Source organism: Pholis gunnellus, assembly GCF_910591455.1.
Source record: "Pholis gunnellus genome assembly, chromosome: 6".
Lineage (NCBI taxonomy): Eukaryota > Metazoa > Chordata > Actinopteri > Perciformes > Pholidae > Pholis > Pholis gunnellus.
The window spans coordinates 8,034,463-8,051,086 of NC_136532.1; the positions used below are offsets into that span (position 1 = coordinate 8,034,463).

At 40.1% G+C, this 16,624-nt stretch overlaps 1 protein-coding gene across 1 annotated transcript; it reads left to right on the forward strand.

Moving 5' to 3' along the window:
- Window positions 1–7,945: 7,945 nt before the first annotated feature.
- c7a (complement component 7a) lies at window positions 7,946–15,493 on the forward strand. The gene is made up of 17 exons (XM_079160797.1): window positions 7,946–7,966; window positions 8,115–8,193; window positions 8,405–8,546; window positions 8,633–8,774; window positions 8,853–8,991; window positions 10,085–10,228; window positions 10,345–10,588; window positions 11,322–11,441; window positions 11,546–11,712; window positions 11,837–12,065; window positions 12,267–12,438; window positions 12,570–12,657; window positions 13,102–13,234; window positions 14,240–14,428; window positions 14,613–14,712; window positions 14,818–15,002; window positions 15,099–15,493. Exons 3-17 carry the CDS (start codon window positions 8,420–8,422, stop codon window positions 15,302–15,304), a joined length of 2,385 nt encoding a protein of 794 aa, XP_079016923.1. The 5' UTR covers window positions 7,946–7,966; window positions 8,115–8,193; window positions 8,405–8,419; the 3' UTR covers window positions 15,305–15,493.
- The last annotated feature ends 1,131 nt before the right edge of the window (window positions 15,494–16,624 follow it).

Below are 16,624 nucleotides of genomic sequence, written 5' to 3' on the forward strand. Positions count from 1 at the left end.
TGGGAGAAACGACACAGGTGTTTGGTTGGAGCACGAAGAGAGTCAGGTTATCATTTGTTTTCTTCTATTTTGGGGATCAACATTTTGTTTCTCAAGGATGTTGGTTTTCTTTACTTCCTGTGCTGTAAAAGTAACTGATTTTTCCACTGATCAAATGCACAGTTTTCTGACTTACCACTTCACCTGGGGTAGATTCCTCGCAGCATATCAACTTTCAACTAAATGTATTGGTACATTATTTTTTTTATTCTAGTGACAGTTTTTTTTTCAGAAGTTGTTGTCAAATAAGTGTATGCAACTGGAACCACTCTAATTCTAGGCTGGTTTAAATAGCTTGCCGTTTTTTGTCCAAACCTGTACAAAAGATGTTTTCTTTTAAAAAATAATTATTACAGTATGCATCCCTGGTCAGATCACTGCAGGTGTCTCTGAAAAACAGCAGGATGTGTTTAAAACGTGTTATTACAATCTATTTGGTCAGTACATAGACAATAAATGAACCATCTTCTATATGTTTCCTCAGCAGTAATCTCTGAAGGGGCTTTCTCCCAATAATAGTCTCCTCTGAAGTCAGCTTGCAGCCTAGACATTGATCAGACACCTTTGTGCATGAGTAGGTCATTACCTCACTCATTCAAAACCACAGAGATTTCGAGAAGGTGCAGCTCGGCTAGTTGGAGATCAATGTACCAATCACGCTATGTGTACGTTATCTTTGGTGCATCTAAACGACACAAAAATTCCAAGACAAGCATCAGCTGTCGCTGCAAGGAATCTACAAAAAAAAGTATTTCTTTAGGAAATGCAATCAATGCTACGAGTCATTTCTAATGGTTAAGAATCCAACGTGACAAATTTATTGGATTTTTGTGGTGGGTGCTGAGTCGTGATAGCCAAGTATAAAAATACAGTACATCTGGGTACGAGAGTGTATCCACAGTCTGTGTGTGCGCCTATACTTACTGCTGTAGTGCAGTATATATGAGTCATCATGAGATGTATCACGGTGTTGTGTCTTTCATAATAACAGGTGATAATGTTGCCTCACACTCACTCACAGACACGTTTTATCTAAAGTCAGAAGAGGCTAAACATCATAATATGGAGTCAGTGGGTCTTGATGTAACAGCCGTGTTTTGACACATTGAAAATAATACAGTAAATGTTTAGTTTAATATCTAGCTGTAACTCTTCGGTGTCTACCTTATTAGGTGTTTCATGTGTCTGAATGTTACTGAATCCCCGGATTTCTGCTATTTCCTTTAGTTCAATTTAATTTTAATTTATGTTTAAAGGGTGTCATTCTATACCCTGCAGTATTTCATTTAGGCTGGAAAAGTACTTTAAAATGGCACCCAGAAAGAAAATAGGAATATTTTTTATTGCAAGGTTTTGCCCCACTTTGCATGAAAACAATCATACACGAGTCAAACATCCACACACGTTATGATCAGTGTGGCATTTTCTGCTGAGAATGTATTCTGTAAAGACATTGTTGTCTAGTTTGGTGACATACAACCAAAACAAGAAACTCAACTCTTTGGATTTGTGAATGTATGTGTCTTGTAAGTAACTCTGCCATTTCTAAAAAAAAAAAAAGAAAAAGAAGTCTCATGATGGAGAGACTGAGTATCAGCTGGAAAGTCGTTTTTTTTTGTATTGTATGCTTCAATATGGAGCTCAAGTTTAATATTTAAAGTTCGAACAGTTCTTCTTTCACTTCAGTGTGGTTTCATGTTCAAATGTTTTATATCGTGGAAAGTTTGTACATACTGTAATTGCAAATAGTATGCCGCCGATGAATTGTAAATGATTTAAACTTTTGCAAAGCCATTGACAATAATTTCTTAACTTATACCTTAACTGAGCTATCATACTGCTTCTTCTATTCATAGTTTCAAGTGCATGAACCCAACAGTATACTTTTGTTGTTCAGCAACAGGGTCCATTAGTGTTTGTGCATCTGCTAAGTTACCTTCTGCGTAATGCTCTCAGGAGCATGAGTGCATCTCAGCTGGAAATGTTTTTACCCTTTAAGACACATCTCCAAAATGGATCTATTTTTTAAACGTTGCACTGCTACTACCCCATACACATAGGAATGAAAACAAGCAGACTTTAAAGGCTTGTAAATTGTGTTGTAAGGACATTTGTGTCTTCCCTGGTCCATACCGTCGTCATTGCCTTTATGTTCTGGTGTGAAAAGAGTCCTTTGCTGTTGTAAAATTTAAAAAAAACTTTTGTTCAAAGGTGACTCTATTGTAAGTGGAAACGGCAAATCAAATAAAGCTTCTATGCGTGATGAGTGACTACGTCAAGTATCTGGCTTGTTGAGTGGTGATTGGTTAGTTAGATGCTTGATTTATAAAAAATATGTGTTAATTAAAGCCATTATAATACAATTGTGATTCAATTCAATCACCAAATGGCAGTAGTATAAATCTAGGTAGAGTTGCAGCTTTTAAGCTAGCATACCAGTGTTTCATTCCCTATCTGTGCAGAGGAGCATCCTAAAATCATCCAGTTTCCAGGGTGATGAGGATGGAGGTGGGTGGGCAGCGGCACCCAGGGTGACCTTGCTGAGACTGTGTTTTGTAATTCAGCATTTGCCATTCTGCAGCCAGGTGTTGCTCACGAAGAGGAAACGGAGATAACTCAGCTGCAGAGTGGCTCACTGCTCACTGTGTGCGTGCATCCGGCTCTAGGTTCAAGGTCTTCGCTTTTAAAAAGAAGAACACAAAATCTGTATTTTGTTGAGTTATTCTGACCTTCTGTCAAGTGACTCATAAATAAAGCTTGCAGCTGCTTTTAACAAACACTGAATCGAACAGTCAAGTTCTCATATTGATGCATATAAATGCACGGGGTTAAGTGACATCATGTCACACACGTACGCACATACTGCTCTGGAAGCTCAGTACAGCAGCAGTGTCGTGCTGGTAAACACAGCCCAGCTGACTGGATGGGTATTAAGTGCTTTGATTGCTTAGATGTTACATTGCAGTAGTTGAGTGAAGGAAAAGGTTATAACTTATTCATTCCCTTTATTCACTTTATTCCATTTCCTAATGGACAGTATTAATGCTGTACCATGAACAGGGAAAGAAATGGCACTATGTCCTTGGAGTTTATGTAAACAGTTTAAATAAAATGCAAATGCCCGATGTTATTGTGTGCTTATCCGTGTGTCTTTATCTGTCACTCTCTCCGACACACACACACACAGATGAGGAGGAGGTAAAGGTGTGGGAGGTAGAGATGGATGATGGCATTCAGACGGTTTAGAGAGGGGCAGTAACGAGATGAACAGTTTCAGAAAAGTTTGGAGTGTAAGGAGGAGGAGGAAGAGCAATTTCGCCAGCCACTCCTGTGTCTAGTTGTATGGGGTGCACACAACACAGGCTGGCAATTTATCTGCCAATACGAGCTACACAACAAGCTGCAATAGTAAAGTGAGAGACGTAAAAGGCTGGGAGTTAATTATTAAAAGTCAACAAAAGACGGAGTCATTATCGGGGAGAGAGGGGCAACTGGGGATTGGAATCGGTCGTTAACTCAGTCAGACATGAAAACAGCAAGCGGACAAATGGAGGCAGCAGGTAACACTCACAGCATCACAGCAAGGGGACAGAGAGAGACAGTAGAGTTCAAGTTAATCGTGTCATTCTGTCTGAAATGGACATCGGCCAGAACTTTGTTCATCGCAGGTCGTTACCACTTTTATTCACCTACAAAGTCAAAGAGTTAGGCATAACCTTGACATAATTTTCCCTTTCTCCATTCAAGATTGGCAGCTTTTCTATTGCCTCTTACAGCTCAAAATTCATTTTGACCTATATGGTGGTTATTTTCAACCCTTTTGGCTTGTGAGCCTTTATGTGACGCAACTTGTCATCGGCTTCATATCTTCATATTGCTGTTGTCCGCTGAAAAACACCAACTTTTCATGAAGTAAGAAAAATACAGCCTATATTAAAGCTTTGTGAAAATACATTTGTTTTTTAGAGTGTTATATTTGCCTTATACATGCAGTAGACAATTGTTTTCAACCTACAAAGGAAGGAATATCAAATCCTGCAGCAACAAGAGTGAAACTGTTTCATTTTCATCGTTTTTAGATAGGAGGTAGAATTATCCAGAATTTCTGAATAAAACAGAAAAGTTAAAAAACAAATAAACTAATAATATATTTTAGACCCCTAGGTTGGGGAACCATTGGCCTACAGTATGTTGTCTAACTACCTTGAACTGACAAAGTTGTTGTTAATTGCTGTTTGACTTCACAGTCTCGGCAGTTCACTGTTGATAAGCTCCAAACAGGTTTTGAATATCTCTTTTATCCATCCATCCATTTTCCTCCGCTTACCCGGGGTCGGGTCTTTTATATGTATTTATAATTTCTTGCCTTGATTGACAGATGGTAGAAACAGACAGGAAACATATAATATGCAACAAAGGGTCCCCAGGATAATCAAACCAGGGACGTAGCAGTTACAAACAGTATGCATTTAGACCAGTAGGCTATCAGGACACAAATATCACATTAATGAAGAAATGTTGAAATATTGGTACGGTTTATTGTGGAGGAGAGCACATAAGCCCCATATTTATTGACTAAGTCTGTCTCTGTCGGAGCCTCACCGCCTGTTGTTCTCTTCCAGGGCAGATGGCGATCAACAATGCCCTCTGAACATCATGAGACTCACAGAAGCGGCACTAATGGAGGGCACGGTCTGGTGGCCTATTGTCTGAGCCAACTGTTCTAGCCTGAAGTGCAGGGACTTGGCTCGCTGCTGTACAGTAGCTAGTCATATTGGGTGGTCATTTCAGAAATACAGGAAATCACTTTTGTGGTCATTTTCTCAGTTTAATAAGAACAAAGTATGCATCCCTTATGTTGTGTCTATTTTGACCTGAGGTGACACTGTGTAAAAGTTTTCTCCAGGTTTTTTATATGCTGGTGTGGTAACAACATCAATTCTCCTCAAAACGTTAGACTAATGTAGTTAGTTAGACACCTTCTTGTATTTGACAGTGCTGCATAAAATGATATATATGCACAGTTTATGGTAACAAATGAGACGGCTGAATGTTAGATAGAAGGCTCGCTTTTCCATTTACTCTTTGATGACAGTCAAGTAGAAAATGCCATGCAATGTATGCATTGCTCTAAAGTTGCTGTACCTGGAAAATGGCTCCTGAATAAGATGCTTACCTTGAGGGAGCTTCATTTTTGTGTGAATGTAGGGCTGAGCTTGTTGGCACAAAGTGTTTGTTTGAGCTTTGTATTTCTCTCTATTTTATACCTCTGCTGTTAAGGGCCAGAAAATATAGCAGCATTACCAAAATGCCATCACCACTGTAGTAAAACTAACTTTTTGTGTCTTTTGTAGCTCATTTTGAGCTGCACATTACTTTTACATCCTAAATTTGTGGGCAGGATAAAATTGTCTCTTGCGTATTTCTCAAAATGACAGGCAGCAGGAATCAACGCTCACTAAAACAACCTCGCCTGCCCTAAGGCTGCTGAAAAAAACATTTAATCCGAACACTCAAACTCAGTGGTATTCCCGTTTGAGCTGCCAGTATGTGATGGATATGCACAGTATGGCCTCCTGTCTGGCTGTGACAGCAGATATATATACCCATAATTAGACAGCGATGTGGATTCCACATACAAATTTGGGAACACTTCCTCATTAAATAGCAGTAGAAACTCAAATATGGCTGCAAGAGATGTCCCTCTGCAGATATACATCTGGTTGTGATAGACTTCTTCATGCAGCCTCTCTTTCTCTCTGTCTCTTTCAACATGTGGACAAATCATTAAGATGTCCTAATAGATCCTTAACTATATGCAGTTTCCCTCAAAAATCTCCTCTACTTACTTACCGTATCCATTCATTTGCCCAGCCTTGATTCACATTTCAGCCATGAAGAGGAAACGCTTCTCAAATCTCTATTGCCCTCCAGTGTTTACTAGACTATATCACATCTCAATACTCATAGTTATGGGTGTCTGTTTTAGCTTTTGTTCATTCATGCTTTCAGCAAATCTCCCTCTGAACAAGTTGTGTTTGACTGATTGTCTTTAGTCCCATGGTCACCAAACACATATCTTCTGGACATTCTGACACTGAACTGGCATTTTTCAGACAGACAAGTGAGGAAAAATTGTTCGAGACTTTTCTTTGTCTCAGCAACACGCACTCCGGCGGAATTTTTGTAATGCCAAATATGGCTGATATCCGTGTAAATATCGAATGCAAGCAACATAAAATATAGATGTATTGTGCACATACAACCCAATCTGCTTTCCTCCATCTGGAAGACATTCACAAAACTTCCAAACGAGGTAGGGGGATCCGGGGAGAGAGGCGAACATTCCATGACCATGCGCACTTATGCATCACTATGTTTTATAAGTCATAAAACGATATGATACCAAAAGTAACAAGAAAATCAAAGTATAGTGTGTCACAAAAGTTATAAAAATAAATTAAAAAGTCATAGAATAATTTGTCACAAAGGTTGTAAAAGGTCATAGTCTAACACAACAAAGAGGTAATACAAAGGTCATAGTATAGTATGTCACAAATCAATCATAAAAAGGTCAGAGTGTACTGTATACACCTACTTGTTTACATAATAGTCCTGTTTATCCTTTCAATTTAATTGTTCAGCTTTGTTGTCCTTAAGCTGTTATGTCTATTTCTGTGTACACTGAGAGCAATGCAAAAAAACGATTGTATGTACACATACTTGGTCAATAAAGTTGACTCTGTTTCTGTCTGCATTGGTTTAAAAGTTGAGCTTGACCTTTGACAAAGCATTAACTTGTAAGCTAACATGTGTAATGTACCATGAGAAGTCCTGGAGGGGCTGATTGGGTTGAAATTAAGGGGCACTGGCCCCAACATGACATTTCTTTCACCTTTTTCGGGACGTCCTTTTTTCACAGCAGACAGTTTGATTTGCCATTGTAGGAAAAGATTTTTGCTGGTGCCCTTTGCCTCACAGGCAATTCCATCATGAATCATTGTCTGGATACACTCACACAGAAACTGCATATCTGTCCTGTCTTTGAGATTGTTTTTACAGTATTTGATCTATTTTGCAAGGGCATTGTCACTGCATCCTGTGCTTTGCCCAAGATGATTGTTATTGGCTTCAAGAGATGCAAAATAGGCCAGAGCGTTTTTTTTTCCTGCTGTACCAGAATGATAATGTGTGGAGCCAGACCTTTGTTTAGTGCTGCGGGCAACCCAGAAAATAGGTGGTAGTTATGTTGTTGTGGGCTTTTTTGGAATATTTTTTTAAATACTTGTATCAAAGTCAACAGCAAAGAACAACAGCAGATATATAGACTCTCACTCCAAGAGGAAACTTTGTTTTCAGTTTCACAATGAGCATTTTGGCAGCTCCACATGTTCTTTTCTCTTGTCTAACACAAAGACCCCCCCCCCCCCCCCCCCCCCACACACACACACACACACACACACACACACACACACACACACACACACACACACACACACGCACACACACACACACACACACACACAAATAAATCTTCCTTTCCCCTCATGAAACCCAAGGACTTCCAAGGAATGTTCCTCTAAGAGTTTGACTCCCTAACTTGAACAAAACTGAGCAGCGCCAAAGCCTCTTCAAGACTCTTCTGTTTGCTGCTCTTCACTCACCATGAAGGCAAGTACATTTTACTCTCAATAACAGGAAAATCACACCTATTTTAAGCCTATTTTTCAGATTTCTGCACAACAATTTTAGATTCGATTTTTGAGTATTTGAGCATTTACTTTGTGTCCTCAATTTACTGCTGAAACTTCTTATCTTCTCTTGCCTTCTTCTCTCCTTTCCTCTTCTCTTTTTCACTTCCTTAGAGCATTACACAACTCTTTTTAGCAGCCCTGCCATGGCTGCTATTCATTTTCACTCCCAAAGGGTAAATCTGTTAATGCTCTGCTGTTTCAACATTAATAAAACTACATATAATATAAATGATACAAATGATAACAGCAATGATTATTTGGTTTCATCACACCTATTTGGTTTCATTTATCGAATCATTTGATTTAAATTTCATCCCCAAGGTTTTGTGACCAGAGAGTTCATTGCCAGTGGGGGCCTTATGGTGACTGGTCACAGTGTGATGGCTGCACCAAATTACAGGTGAGGACGAATAATTCTAGTATTGACTATAGTGCACTGCTCTCTATAGGAAATTATTAGCACAACATAAAGTTAAACACTTTATAGAATGATGATCAAATACACATTTTACTAGCAAGATTTTTTTGTTTTAAATGATGAAGATATTTTTTTGAATGCTTGTTAGTATATATTTTTTTATATTTCTGTGTCACATTGTGGTATGTCACAGACAAGAAGCCGAGCTATGGCTGTCTACGCTCAGTTTGAAGGGAACCTCTGTGATGGGGAGCGAACTGAGACCAGGTCCTGTGAAACCACTCAAGGCTGCCCTCTGGAGGATGGATGCGGTGACAGGTTTCGCTGTCGATCGGGTTAGAAAATAATCTCTGCTCACTTCCATAATCATACAGAATTACATAACAATCACAGAGCTGTTTGTCTGTCTTCGGACCCACAGGGCAGTGTATTAGCCAGTCTCTGCTGTGTAACGGAGATCAGGACTGTGAGGAAGACGGAGATGACGAACGTAGCTGTGACATTGAAAGACACGTATGTCAAACGTTAGCTCCCCCGCCTCAAATTGACCAGCTAGGACGCGGGTAAGTGACACATCGTTTGTGCACCCATACACCAACACAGAAGCACGTATAGGCTTAACATTGGGATACTTTCTGTAGGTTTGATGTGGTGTCAGGGGAGCGGAGGGCCCCTGTCATCAACACAAGGAGCTTTGGGGGACAGTGTCGCTCCATCAACAGCGGTGTCCACAATGCTCTCTACAGACTGCCCCTTAGTACGATCCAGTACAGCTTCATGGTTGGTCACTCAGGAAACATCTAGAGTTGCAATTAATATTGATACTCCTCTTGGAGTCCTCTCACTTTTTACTGTAAAGGTACCCTGCAGAGTTTTGATTGTTCATGACCACAGCTTTGTTTTCTCAGCATCCATAAGGACTATTAACACGTGACAATATTTTCTACCTGATTTGTAAAGCATTGTTTTGAATCTATTAGTTTGTTACATCAACTTGTGGCCTTCTTCTTCTTTTCCTCTCTTTATCGGTGCATTCATATCGATGCATTTTGTGATCTGATTCATTTTTGGCAACTAAAGCTTCTCGACTAAAGTTGAGAAAAGAATGTGGCGATGGTTGAGCCTTCAAGGACAAGAAAGGCATGACTTGTCGCTGGTGTAAAAGAAACTGGGTTAGTTGACCCAACCATCCACAATGGACCCAGTAACACCTGGTATTAACATGTGATCTGTATCTGGAAATATTATCTGAAAAATGACATCTTTGCATTACACCGGGTGTTAATGAGCATTCACTTTACCTCTATCTCTGGATCTCCATGCAAATCAGTTGTGCGAAAATGGTGCATTCCAGGTCAAGCAAAGCAATGCCACGAATGGGCGTCATTCATTTCTAAATCAGCTTTTGCAGCTGACCTTTTAAACTTGCTGAGCTCATTTATTTTCCCAGATATTGTCTGGTGGATCCAATCCTACTTTGATGTTAGTGTGTTCTGGGTGCATTTACTCCTTTACCTTGTTCAGGTAGGACAAACAGATACAGTTTGCATGTTTGTTCCAGGTGTAAAGGGGGTAAATGTGAGAGAATAACAATGCTGCCTCAGCTCATACCACAAAGGTTGCTCAGTTTTAAGTGTTATAACCGATGCTGCAGATTGGTGAAGTCTTGTGGTGTGCATTTAAGACCTTCTGTGAATGCTGGAAATGTAGTGGTGAAATCATTACTTACTTCCACCACCATTGTGGTCGAAAACTCCACAGGGTACTTTTGAAGACTCAAGATCTTCAGTTTCTGTGCACATTTATTTCATTTTCTTAAGATTGGGTGCTTTAAATTGTCAAATTAACATTGTGAAACCTGTGCTGTTCTCAGGTTAAAGTTCAGAATGACTTCAGTGATGAGATGTACGTCAGTAAATGGCACTATGCGAAGGACATTGTCAACAGACAGACAGTGACCGGGACCACGACAGGATATAACAACTATGACTTTCACGAGACACAAGACAAGACCCAGGTGTGTGTTGAACCTGAAAATGTTGTCCCTGTAGATCCCAGTGATAATGTATGACAATGGAAATGGAAAATCAAACTTCAAAAATGTAACTTATTGAATGATACTGTTCCTTCCAGTTCCAGAAGCTATTGGTTCTAAAGAGTGACATAGAGGTAGCTCAGTTCCAGAGCGACTCTCATCAGAACCTCCCGCTATCTGAGGAGTTCTGGAAGGCACTGGTTAAACTCCCGTCGGTCTACGACTACGCTGCCTACAGGGAGGTTTTACAGAGGTTTGGAACACACTACCTGTCTGAAGGAAGCCTCGGAGGCTCCTTTAAGATCATCGCCAGGATTGATGAAGAAACTGAAAAACAAATGGGTGAGGATTCATATATCATCAACAGCTTCATGGTATGCCTGAATCAAAGAATAGTGAATCAAAGAATAGTGAATCTTCAGGCGCCTGACAAATTCAGCATGTCGTGTTTTTGAGAAACTTTAATTTCCACTATCGGACATAATGGGAAGAAATTACCTTTTACTTCACATACTGGTGGTTGACCATCATAATTATTCTAATGGTGCCTAGTTGTCTTTTATTTGTAAAAGTATTATATATGAAAATGACAAAAAATAATAATAAATAGAACTATATCACGTTGTTCACCATTGACACAACATATATTTTAGGGAAAATGTCATCAGAATGTTTTTTTCCCTGAATACATTTCAGAAAAGCAAATAACCTACTCTAGAATTTAATATATTTAACTTTTCTGAAATGTGTTTTGATATTTGCATCACAATTTGAATAAATATGCAATATCAATATGTTTCTTGATGCATTTAGAAATGAAGGGTTTAAATTGTCACAAAGGGCACCTAGAATATCCAAAGTAACAAATAATAATTGAAAGTTTTTTCAATGTTCAGTGGTTAAATGCAACCATAAAACTGTGGTTGGATGCAATTGTATTAGTATTAGAAGATTTTTTCAATTGTCAATCTGATTGATCAAATTGTCACTCCAGCCATGAAGCGCTGCCTCAATCCTGCTGTTCATTTCTGACACTGACTTTTGTTTGTCTTTTTCCTTTCATTTTGTTTCCAAGTCAGCACAAGCTCTCAGTATAGTGAATGTGAAAGGACTAAACGTTGGGTTCTTATATTCCCCATCTCCAAAACGGAATGCAAGAGTGGAGGTCGTCAAAGTCATCACGAATCAAGCAGTGGTACAATTTTATTGTTAATACTATAAACACACCAGCCTCTGAAATCACTTGCCTTTTCTGAATCATTCTGTCATCCTTCATCTATGCAAACCTTTTCAAAATAGGTGGCCCCAGGAGCAATCCTGTGCAAAAAGTCGATGTGCGGGGAGGAGGCATCCAACATATCGCAGCACTGCAGGTCATGCACCTCTCTGATCCGGACAGGAACTGGGAAATGTTCTCAAACTGGGCTGAGTCTGTTCGATCTTTTCCGGAGGTCATAAAACAAACAGTGAGGGAGAGTAAAACAAGCATTTTGAACTATAAAAGCGTGAACGTAATGTTGGATTCACATACATGCATTTCAGTCATCTTATCAAATAACACAACGCTCCATCTCTCTCTTGTTTTGGCAGCTGCGGCCGCTGTCGGAGCTGGTGAAAGAGGTTCAGTGTGCTGGGGTGAAGAGACTCTACCTTCGCAGGGCCATAGAGCAGTACCTTACAGAGAGCGACACGTGCCACTGCCGGCCCTGCAGAAACAATGGCATGGTTGTCATGGTTGGAGATGAATGCAAATGCATCTGTAAGCCTGGCACAACAGGACTGGCCTGTGAGCAGGGAAGTGAAGCGGAGGGTCAGCAGGGTGGGTGTTACATATTTTTCGGCAGGTTCTTTACACTTTGGTCTCAAGGTGGTTTGATATGTTTAAAGGAATTAGTTGACATTTTGGGAAATAGGCTCATTCAATTCCTTTCAGAGAGTTAGATGAGATAATGAAGAGATGAATCACTCTTTATTGGATAATATCGCACTTCGTTCTTCCTTTCTGTTTCTGCCCATTAAGGAGTGATCCACGGCAGTTGGGCCTGCTGGTCCGCCTGGTCATCGTGCTCTGGGGGTCGAAGATCAAGAAGACGTAGCTGCTCTAATCCCGCTCCTCAGAACGGGGGTCAACAATGTATCGGAGAACCCACTGAGGCGTCTGACTGTGAAGACCAAGACCTGCAATACTTAAAGTCAGAGCGAGTTTAAGTTGAATTTTGCAACACTATTGTAACAGGCACCAGCGTTCTCAGCATCAAAGGAAGTTTCATAACATCAACACTTCACAACATCTTGATTTTTTTTACTATTTATTTCTTTACAGAACATCGGAGCCTCTTTGCTTTGACCAAACTCTTCCAGCAAGTCAGACGTGTGGAAACCCACCTGTTCTAATCAACGGCTACATCCTGGTGAGGATTAAGCCAAACATCTATATACCGTACATTGCATAACAAACTATTGAAAAGATTGAATAATTTCATGATCACACAAATTGATTTTCAAGTTTGGAGTCACTATGTCCAAGAAGGACTTTGTCTTTATATCAGTCAGCCTAATTTACCAAAGGCTTATGGAGAAATGAAGTCTTTTGGTAAATATAATAATGCCTCTAAAGCACATTTGAGTCCCAACATGAAAACAACAGGCAATGTGGGAAATGTGTTTGTGTATGTGAAATTAAATATTTCATGTGCCTCCAATAAAGGGAAATGAGCCTGGCTTAATGGCATGGAGTCACATTTGGTATTTATATTTCAGTTCCTAATTTCTGTTCCTTTGTAAGAGATCTGTACATAAAATCAAAACTGGAAAAATGGAACATAAAACCCTTCTTGTCACCACATGCTCCACAGGTCCCTAAGGACATTTACCTTGTGGGTAGTAAGGTCGAGTACACCTGTACTGGCAGTTTTTATCTCGTTGGTGACAGCATCCTAGAATGCACTGCTAATCAAACCTGGTCTACCAGCCCTGGACTGTGTACAGGTGAGTACCTATAACAAAGGTAAGGATATTGTAATCCTAGTTCAATAAGAACTCCATTGTGGATGTATAAAGAAAACTGGATACAGTGTCCGAGCTGACACCCCATTCATTCCTATGTAAGTTACTCAGTGGTGCATGTAGCAAAAAAAGCTTGACTTCCGATTGCAGAATTTAGTTTAAAATACCCAGATTTCACGTTGATCTTTCGCATCACTGGGCCCATAGAGCATGCGCAAGATACTGAGATACATACGTCTCTCTCCCAATCTAAGTCTATCGGGAAAAGTGTTTTTGGGCCTCACGTGACGCACCCGGAAATTGTAATTCCACCATTTTAAATGTGTTTCAATGCCTGGCGCTCTTACTGGGGGCTTGTTCTCTATGGGTAATACTCTCCTTCAATCACGAGCATGCATTCGCCCACTGACATTTTGCAAAAGCGTAGCCAGCCAACCAGGATGTGACTACCTGAATATGTGAGGACCCAGTATATAAGGCAGCACACGCTGCTGCCAAACTATCCTAAGCCCGCTTCAGCAAGGGTATTAAGAGCGGCAGGGGCAACCTACTTCTTAATAACCTATAGGCTGCCGCAGCGGAGAAGTAGGGGGGCTCCGGCTAACCCAGGTAGCACGTAGCAAAACTTGGTAGAGCCATGGCCTGACCTTGCAGGGGTCAAACAGACAAGCGGTAGACACCATGCATACCACATTACCCGGCTCATCAATGAGCACAGGGAGTATCATTCCCAGAGGGGGATTCAAGCTGCACCACAACATCACATTCCCACCCTTTACACCAGTTCTGTGTCATTCCAGTGATTATAGACCCTGAAAGAGAGCTTGACATGTCCAAGATGTCAGTGGGCAAATTGACATTCACTGAAGAGAAAAAAAGAATGGTTTAGCAGCGGGGGTATGCTGCCGTATATACTGTGGGGTCCGCACACATTCGGGTAGGCACGTCCTGATATTCTACACCTGTTGAAGTCCTCTTTTCTTTCAGTCTCCAGGTGCAACATTCAGTCCCTCTCTGATGACGTCACAGCCTCTCCTTTACAGCAGGGCTATGGCATAGGGGAGACAGTCACCTTGTCCTGTCCAGCCGGTAGACAGCTACTAGGAGAACCAACGATTATATGTGACCCCAGTCTGCATTTTTCACCAGACCCAGCAGACATCAAATGCAGCCCAGGTACATTTTACTTCAAGGTGTATAGGCCTTTTAGTCATCTAACAGACTGCTTGGAACTGCTGTGTAACACAATGTGATTGTACCCTACTTTTCATTCATTCTTTAATGCTCCATATACTATGATGTTCTCGTTGCATCCATGGATGTCAGCAATGTGGAAGAATGATTTCTATGTATCCCACAGTTGGTACACCGCAACAACCCAGCTCTCCTGTCGTGCAATGTAAACTGTGGGAAAAGTCTTCCAAAGGAAAATGTGTTTGCAAGATGCCTTTTGAGTGCAGGTATGTTTCATGACTTTGTCCATGTGACATTTTGCAAATTGGACGGATTTCAATAATTCTTTTGTTTTTGTGGTTATTGTGTTTGATGATGATTTTTGTCGCCAGTTCATCTTTGGAGGTGTGCGGCGCTAATCCTGTGAATAGAAAATCAGTCCTTCTGAGTGTCTGCAAAATGCATGCTCTGCAGTGTATGGGGAAGAACTATACAATAGTAGAGGACAGCACATGCAAGTGGCCGGAGCGCAACACAACAGGCTGCATCAACTGTCGCACGTGGGAGACCTGTGACGGTAGGGACATCTAATAGTTACAAACAGTCAATGACAATGTACAGTATTTGCAGTTTGTAGTAATTGATCCCATTTGTCTTCACGCCTTTCATTTAGATCAAACCAACGAGTGTCGCTGCAAGGACTCTGCAGATTGCTTGACCCCGGGATTAAATGTGTGTGTAAAAGTTGGGGAGGATGCAACCTCAGTGTCTCAGACCATGAGCGAGTGTGAAACAGGACTACGGAGATGTAAGGGAGAAACGGTGTCAGTTGTAGGTATCCTGCCTTGTACTGCTGAAGATGCGGGATTGACCATATGACTTTAAATCTCCACCTTCCTTTACACATTAATCCTCTATAACACTCCTGATATTTTTCTGGTGAATTAGTATTGTATCAAATGTTACCCGCGTCACCAAATTGGTAAAGAACATCGTTATGCATGTATAACGATGTATAAACTGTAAACATAATGTAAAACTGTATCAAAACAACGAATAAATAGCAAAATGGTAAATGGACCTGCTGAAAATGTATTCTAGCTAGTTGCCCTCTCAAGGTGCGAGTGCGTGTGTCTGAACCTGCCACAGAAAGTCATTGTATAGAATGTCAAAAAAAGTCATAAAAAAATGACAGTATAGTATGTCGTAAAAAGTCGAAAAAATGTCATAGCATAGGATGACAAAAATAAATAGTCATATTGCATAATAGTTGCAAAAAATCATAGTATAGCATTTCAAAAACTGTCAAGTTATAGTAGTTTGAAGAAGAAAAATGGTATGTTGATAATAGCCAGGAAAAAAGTCATGATATGGTATATCAAAAAGTCAGAGTATGATATATTTTATTAAAAGTCAGTTGAATGTCATTGTCCTGCGATAATCATGTATCTCCAAAAAGTCATCTTTTGATGAGCCAAGAAAAACAGCGCTGATTTCAGCTTTGTGACGATGCATTTTTAAACACGTTTCTAAATAGTTCATATAGCTTAAAAAGTAAAGGATTTCTTTTCAATCTACAAAGGAACCATTTATCCTCCAGTTCATCTGCAAATTCACCATATTGGAGAAACATGGTTTGAACTGGGCAGCAAAAATATAGTGTACAGTGTCTATATTCAGAGCAATTTACAACAGTTTATATACAATACTGTAACATAAACCATTCATTATATTGTGCTGTTCCGGTGTATAGGGGACTTCTGTGTATCCCTGCATTCAGTAGACATGTCACCCATTTGTTAAAAGACACACATCTACAGGCAATTTAGAGTCATAATTCACCTAACCTGCATGTTTAGATTATAACAAATATAATAGTATACAGTCGACCAAATTTTCATTATCCTTGAAATAAATCATGTCAACCACTTATCACTATATGATGACAAAACCTTCAAGCTTTTCCTTTACTGATAAAAAAATCCAGCCTCCAGCCCTCAGTAAATACAGACAAACGCTGCTTGTTATGGACCTAATAAAAGATCATCTTGCTTTTCTCTCTTTCCCATTCTGTACCTCCATCTATCTTTGTACCCTTCTTACCCTCCAAGATAGAAATGTGTTCTCTAAAAACAGGCATTAAGAGTGGGACAAACCAGCACAAAATACCATTTAAATGTTGGGGTGTTTATTCCCAAG

Excerpts from the sequence above, each read along its gene's own strand:
- c7a (XM_079160797.1), top strand. The coding sequence starts at position 8,420 with ATGGCTGTCTACGCTCAGTTTGAAGGGAACCTCTGTGATGGGGAGCGA. Across the intron at positions 8,547-8,632 it reads CAGGTTTCGCTGTCGATCGG|GGCAGTGTATTAGCCAGTCT; the intron begins GTTAGAAAATAA and ends TCGGACCCACAG. Across the intron at positions 13,235-14,239 it reads CAGCCCTGGACTGTGTACAG|TCTCCAGGTGCAACATTCAG; the intron begins GTGAGTACCTAT and ends CTTTTCTTTCAG.